Source organism: Pterocles gutturalis, unplaced genomic scaffold, assembly GCF_000699245.1.
Source record: "Pterocles gutturalis isolate BGI_N339 unplaced genomic scaffold, ASM69924v1 scaffold34887, whole genome shotgun sequence".
NCBI lineage: Eukaryota > Metazoa > Chordata > Aves > Pterocliformes > Pteroclidae > Pterocles > Pterocles gutturalis.
Genome location: NW_010111472.1, coordinates 26,582 through 34,290, shown reverse-complemented (window position 1 = coordinate 34,290; position 7,709 = coordinate 26,582). Strand labels below are relative to the sequence as shown.

At 37.6% G+C, this 7,709-nt stretch overlaps 1 protein-coding gene across 1 annotated transcript in view; it reads right to left on the bottom strand.

Moving 5' to 3' along the window:
- The window catches only part of MPP7 (membrane protein, palmitoylated 7 (MAGUK p55 subfamily member 7)), a gene marked incomplete at its 5' end in the record, with an annotated part of 65,152 nt that overhangs the window by 33,856 nt on the left and 23,587 nt on the right, over window positions 1-7,709 (bottom strand). Inside the window, 2 exons of the mRNA XM_010073741.1 lie at window positions 1,191-1,276; window positions 2,218-2,299. Coding sequence (XP_010072043.1) covers window positions 1,191-1,276; window positions 2,218-2,299 — 168 coding nt within the window. The remainder of the gene's footprint in view (window positions 1-1,190; window positions 1,277-2,217; window positions 2,300-7,709) is intronic.

Here is a 7,709-nt window from a genome sequence, read left to right as displayed (position 1 = left end):
TTTCCCTATATCCCACTTAAAGTGTGTCTGGCTGCATTTTACTTATTAACCACAATATATTCCCACTGCCTCAGTGACATTTTGCTATTGAAGGAAGTGCTAATCAGCTGGAGCCTCTGCTACTATTGCATGCAGCCGACAATGTTCACAAAACTAGCAGAGTTCAACAGACAGCCAACGGTTTAAGCAAAATGGAAACAGGCCTCTCCACTACCAAGCGAGACATACTTCTGCCGGCATGTCTGCGATCCAAGAGCTCACTGCTTGACAAGCAGCAGCCAAGTTCTTATTTCACCAGCCGTAGGACTGGAATCAATAATTCTGTTGCTTTTGAAACAAGCTCTAACTAGCTTTTGATGTTTATACTGTACCCTCAAGGAGGGAAATGGGGAAATTGTTCACACCTTTTTTAGTGCTATTGTGTTTCTAGACATTTTTTAAATATTAATTTTTGCAGGAAAATATGTTTCTGTAGGGAACACAAAACCATAAAGCAAGTATGAATATCAGTGGGCTAACACTTGAAGTGAATCATCTCAGTTATTGAGCCAAAACTGTGAGACAGACACTCAATTCAGCAAGACAGCAAGGTATTTATGTATATAGAAATGCCTACACCATGAACATAAAGAGCTGTCATGACCCTCATCAGTTTCTTTGCTGTAAAAATATTAAATACTTCTGAAAAAAAGTCTAAATTACTTAATTTGGAATTGAGCTCCGTGAGTAATTATATTTGCTTTAGAGATTGTGTAGTTCAGGGGAGTGCAAACATAATAATATATATGGCTATATACTGCAAATCAATATAAAATATAATTCTAAGATACCAGTTAGTTTATTCTATCAAGTACAAGTATTATGAATTAGTTTTCACATGGCGTTAATGCGTTATTAATGAATACATTTTAAATAGTTTGAATTCAACAGAACACGGCATACCTTAAAAACTGTAGACTATACGCTGAGGTCTGCAACATATTTATAGCGATATTACAAGTAATCTGTAATTGCATATATATGTGTGGAAAATAATTTTTTAAGAGAAAGAAAGTAGAGGTTTGTAAATGATGGCACTGGAAGATAAGGCATTACTGTAGAATATACTTTTTTCCAAGAAATACACCAGAAATCGTAAGTCTAATTACTTTTGACTCCCCTAAATTAATTTTTAAATTATTGATATTTACCAAAATATGTATTATTTCTTCAGGTTTTTTATCATCTACAGGAATCCCATTGACTTCCCTCAATTCATCACCAACGTGAATAAGACCTACAGAAGGCAAAGAGGTGCTGTTAAATGCTGTTTCCTACTATACAAAAAAAAAAGCCATTAACATTCAGCTTTTTTTTTCTCCCTTGATCATCCACTTTAAACTCTAACTTAAAAGCAGGAATACAACATGAACACAACAATAGCTACTGTCCTCAAAGATAAGTTTGAGATGGTTGGTTTACTCACCTCCCTTCCCTCCTCCTGAAAATTAGTACCATTTCTCTATGACTTTTCCAGACTTTCATGCAGCTGTTCGAAAAGTGTCTGTGCCAATTCTTTTCTACTCATACTACTTTCTTACTGCTACACAGCTGCAAGTACTACAAAGATCACTTAGGCTGTGAGTGCTAATTTGTGGCACAAATGCTTCCTAATTTAACAATATATATCTAGATTTACTCCCTTACCCCATCTAAGTGTGAAACACAGCTGTCCTAGATTCTCTTCAGTGAAAAGAGGCACTTCAGAGTAAAATTCAGGGCCTCTTGCTTAAGCTCTTGTAGACTTTGAACATCCCAAACTAAACAACAGCAGTCAAGGATGTGCTGGTATTTTGAGAACTAGCAGCTGAAACTCCACATGGATGTACTAAGATAAAATAATTCAGCCATCCTGAGTTCTTCCATCAGCAGGTTGTAATCTTGGCATATCCTATCATTTCTAAGTGGATGTCTTCAACTGCAAACAAATCATGATATACCTTTAAAAAACCCCTGTATCTGCTAACTCAGAGATACCTGGTTACAAGTGAATTGGGGAAAAAATTCAGCATGAATACTTTCACCAGAACTGAAATATCACTTTGGAAGGCTGTCCAAATCCCAAATACCTTTCTTTGTGATAAGGGATGTATTTCATGTGTACCAAATGCTCCCATTTTATCTCATCTTTTTGAGCTACAGGATTTGAATGGCTATCAGAAAACAGCAACACCTTACCACTTCTATCTGCAGCTCCTCCACGCATTATCCTGGCCACCACAATTGCACCAGTATGTTCATCCCTTTTAATAGTAGCCCCCTTTAAAAAAAAACAAAAAACCAAAACCAAACCATTATTTGGTTTCTCTTACCATAATTTTAATTCACTACACTAAAAAAACATTTGGTATGTAAAACTGCAAAAAACTGAACATCATATCAATGTGAAAATAAGCCAGAAATTATACTTGCTCATGAAAATAATATACAAAATATACTGTTCTATTACCACCCTATTAAAATATGACTTCTTTTCCATTCAGAACTGACTCATGTAGTTTGGACAAATGATACAAGTAGTCTACTTTTTAACTTAATGTTAACTGTAGCATACCTTACTTGAGTCTGTTGCTAAAACTGTGCTGAACTATTTCTAAGATTTGAAAAATTGTTTTTTCTGCATTAAAACAGGCCACATTACATACTATGGATACAAAAAGTTTATCTGTGTTCATAGTAGTTGCACTTTACACTCAGAACTGCCTGTGTACTCATCTAATCATAGTTTTGTTTTACAACATTATCAATAAGTAAACACGAACTTGAGAAATGCCCCTGCATGTCAGGGCTCACCTGGAATACACACAGGACAGAAATGCAGAGGAGGAGAACATTTCCTGAGTTAGTCATGGCTCTTTTCATACATTGCACAAACACAGCACAAGACATGTACGTGAAATGACATAATGTAGTTAAATTTCCAGCAAACAGCTGTCCAGACGAGAAAAATGTCTTTGTAACTAGAACTGTGAGGCTGTGCTGAAAAGAGGCACAAGGTGATGGGGAAGCAGCAGGCAGCAGCAGTGACAAGTGAGAAGGGAAGGGACACGGCGGCAGGAGCCACTGCCTGAGCTGCGGTGCCAGTCCTTTCAAGGAGGGGGAAATGCTAACCCTGCTCTGGAAGGCAGAATCCACAGAATATCGATGGGGATTTTAGCTAGATAAGTTGTACTGTATAATCACCTCCAAAAACATTATTTGATCCAGTAGAAAGAAAAAAACCACCCACAAAAAAAAAACCACAAAAAAGGCACCTCCTTTTATCCTTTTTATCTACATACAATTACTTTACTCTGTCATTGTAGTTAGTTACCTGCGATAGCTCTAACCTTGTTAATCAACAGAGATGGTTAGGCCTCTGTCAGGTTAAGTCAATTAAGTGGTTAGAATTTCTTTCTATTAGAGAAGTGTTGTGCTTGAAGTAAGATGTACAGAAGTACTTCGTAAAGTTCCTTGAACAATTAAATTGAATTTACAGCTAACTTTCTGTATTTGTTTAAACACAAGCATCACATTTATCACTACTTCAATTTTTATGTGTTTCATGGATGTGAAGCTGAAATAAGCACAAGTCAATAATGGGGGTGACATTTTACTCCAGTTAACAGTTTTCCTGACTGTATATAAACTTGTTTCCCTTTCCCTCTATCTCTGAGATGGAAACACAGCTCGAAACAAAAATGGGAGATGAATTTATATTTTACTATATGCAAGCTGCATTTATTGCAAATAGAGAAAAATTAAAACGGTCACCACACAATATTCTCTTTGGCTGAAACTTTAACAGTAGCCAGCACTCCACAGGAAAAATGATGTGCTGTGTTCGTGCATTTTACTTCACATCTTAAATTTATTAGCATGACATTCTATCCATAAACAAAGTAAATCTGCGATTCGCCAGCCTTATTCTTATGTGTTGTTTGCAGTGTAATTATATCAGTAAGTTTGTATTACAGTTTCAAATGAATCTGAGAGTTTCAAAAAGATAAAGATTTAGCTGCAGCTAATCTCACTTTAAAAACTCATGATTAGGCTTCTGTGCAAAAAGAATTGCATACCGTTAAGAATATATTAAACAAAGCATTAACCCCTCTAGTCTATAGCTCAATATTAAGTCCTGACCTTGCAGCAACAGTTATTAATTTGAAGTTTATTATTACCTGGAAAGTTACATCTGTTTAAAAGTACAAAGCATTTTTTTTGATGGATATATTCAGAAAAAAGTAAGAAAACAGCATTAGGATGCTAGAGCCAAACATATATATGGGACATTTCTACTGAATTGTCCCCATAAAACTGAAGGTTTCCTAATTAACCAGGGAAAAAGCCTTGAACGGAAAGGCTTTATGCCTTTTACATATGTGATGGGTTTGCCCATGGCTGGGGGCCAAACCACACACCAGCTCACCCAGTCCTCCCTCCCAACCCCCCAAGGATAGGAGAGAGAATTAAAGGGGTAAAGGGAAAAAAGGACTCGTGGTCAACACAATTCAATGCCACCGAATGCAAAAGCAAGCAACGACTCACAGCCTTCCACTGCCATCACCCAGCTACCCCAGGCCCTAACGCTGATGTCTGAAAATGGGTACTTCACTTCACCTTGGTTTTAGACAGACCCTAGAAAAAAAATTATCAAAGACCACAGTATTGACCCAGCCGGCATCTGGAAGTAACGACAAGGCTCTTGTCCAAGTGGAATGGCCACTTCATGCTTTATACGATCATCACTACTGGCACAAAATGAGTTTTCCTATCACAGATTAGCTGATTTGAAAGATGCCCCGGTAAAGATAACAGGGAAATTGTGATTTCCAAACAAAGCACAAAATCAAGTTTGAATTCACAGGGAAAATATTCAACCCAAGTGAGCTCACTGTCAATAACTCCTCTATGGCAAACTCACAAGTGAATGGGCAGGCCCACAAAAAGGGCTATTTGAATTTACGTATTTTTGTTGTACCTATAGTACCGAAATCAAAAAGGGGGTTCCTTAAATTCCCCCTTCCCTCCCAATTTAGAACACTTAAGAAGAAATTATCAAACACAAGTGGGCTTCTTTTTGGAAACCCAAAGAGCTGATTTTCTGAAAAAGCAACTTCTCTTGTACTGCTGCCAGCCCTGCTTAAACTATGAGGTATATATAATCTGGCAAGAATTTCTCCTTATGAGATGTTCAGCCTCAGTACTTTCACTTACATGTGCAGTGCAGCTCCTCATATAGAGCTTTAAAAATGGAAGAAGGTTAGACTGGACCTTGAGAGCTGGAAAATATTTTCAGTGTTGCTAGCCAAAAGTGTAAGTTACCCTAAATGAGACATATACAGATGTAATAGCATAGCTCAGTTTAACATACTTTTAAAGGGAAAAATAAGGAGTTTGGGAGCCATATGGTGATCAGACTGAGAAAATGTTTAAAGGTATACCATGCAAAAGCACTAAAAATAATACAAGCTCCTTTAGCAAGGCTCTTTCACTGTTTTTTGGTTTGTGTTTTTTTTTTTTTTTTCATTTTTAATGTAGTAACACTGATTGGTGAGCATCACTCAGGCTTTCACAGATGTGAGCTTTATTAGTCCCATCCATGTATCTGCTGGTTCCAGAATATAAACATTTTAAGCCTTTATTTTTAAAAACAGATAGACTAGCCTGTAAAACAAATTACTAATAAGAGAGTGTGAAACATCAGGAATATTTTTGCATACCTTTATGTTAAACAAAAAAGCATGTGCAGATGTTGAATGCAAATAAGTACTTCAACAAGACTTATTTTAATTAATTCTCTATTCAAAATGCAAATACAAATATCAGTTACCTACCTTATACTGAAAAGTTATTTAAAAGTTGATGCCCACATACATGTAGACTACGCACACTAAAGTTGTCCCTACACCCAAATTAATCCCATCTATAAAATAGTTGGGTTCATTCACTAATAAGAACCAAGCTATGAGGACTTGGAGCAAGAGGCAAGTAAGAGCTGTAGAATTTGCATGGACAGAACATGTAAACGACTCTTAAATCACCACAATTCATTTCACTCAAGTTCAGCTATGGAAATCGGGTATCTAGGTCAAGCTAGGTGTCTAGGCTCCTCCTATAGTTAATGGAAAGAAACAGGAGCTCCAGAGAATGAATCATCCCTTCATTAAGGCAGGCATCTTAAATTGACAGTATGGTTCACTCTCTGGAGCTGCCTGTTTTTCTCTTGACTACAGACATGGCACAGATACTAGTTTTCAAAAGGTTAAATTTATGTGAAACTAATCTGTGTGATGAAAAAGCAACCATCTTAACATGAAGAAGCATCCTATTCAGAATAACTGTATGACAGCTGTAACAAACTTGGAATCCCATTTGGGAGCTGGAAGTAGCAAGAAGACAGGAACTGAACTCATGGTAGTGTGGTTGTACATTTCAGATATGAGCAGTGCTAACAAGGAACATGGTAGTGATTGAAAAGGCCCTGGAGACGTAGGCATAAATAAAAACCCTCCAAGCTATCTGATAAAAAGCCTACTTATAGCCAGGTTATTTTGGACTATCTCTGAAAAGAGATGTTTCTAGTTTTTATGTAAGGTTCAGAGATGTTGTAAATTACTTTGTTCAGATAAAACCTCCTAACATAATTTCACATTGCTTGAGCAAGACGCTGCTAGAATGGCATTTGCTAATAAAGCATTTAGAAAAAAAAAAAAAAACAACAGTGGAAGGATTAACAAAAAGTTTAAATCATCTCTTCTAAAAAAAATCTGGAGGAAAGTTCAGCACTGACTTCTGAACTGATAAAATCTAGCAAACAGAAGGCCCTCCCACAAACCATGTGTTTGAGATTATTACTCCTGGGGACTCGGGCTCCATTAATATGTGATTAACACCGGCTCAGAACACCAGTGAGATGCTTAACTCAGAGAAAAGCACGCACAAGTATAAGAGGAAATGTGGTGCAGTTTTATATAAAAATGGTCACTACATATATTCCAAAGAAGTTAAGAGAGTGCCTGATTTGCTTCACAGAGAGTACTGTTGAAAGTCATCCAAAGGAGATATCCAGTTCAACAATGTCCAGGGTGTGCAGCTGAAGTAAAGCCTACTGCTTTGCACAAAACCAGTCTCTACTGTTTGTGTACAAATAGAGAATGAGAATGTATCTGATGTGAAAGAAAGGTTCAAAGAGCTCATTAGCTTAAAGTCAAGAAACCAGACAATGTCCATCCCAGAAAAAATATTGTATAGCACCTCCAATCTCAAGTGCAGTAGCAAGAATCCTGATATAGTGATTCAAATGGAAGTCAGACTTTTTGACTGGGGAAGAGTGAACAGATAAACTGAACAAGTAGAGACTCTTTGATGTGTACTAAGAATACCCAAGACTTTAGAACAAGCTCTGAAGGCTCTTGTGAGGCCCCATCTGGAGTACTGTGTCCAGGTGTGGAGCCCTCAGTACAAGACAGACATAGAGATTTTGGAGAGGGTCCAGAGGAGGGCCACGAAGACGATCAGGGGGCTGGAGCACCTCCCCTATGAGGACAGGCTGAGGGAGTTAGGCTTGTTCCGGCCGGGGGAGAAAAGGCTGCGGGGTGACCTCATTGCAGCCTTTCAATACCTGAAGGGAATCTACACCCAGGAGGGGAGTAAACTCTTTGAAAGGGCCGACAATAGCAGGACTAAGG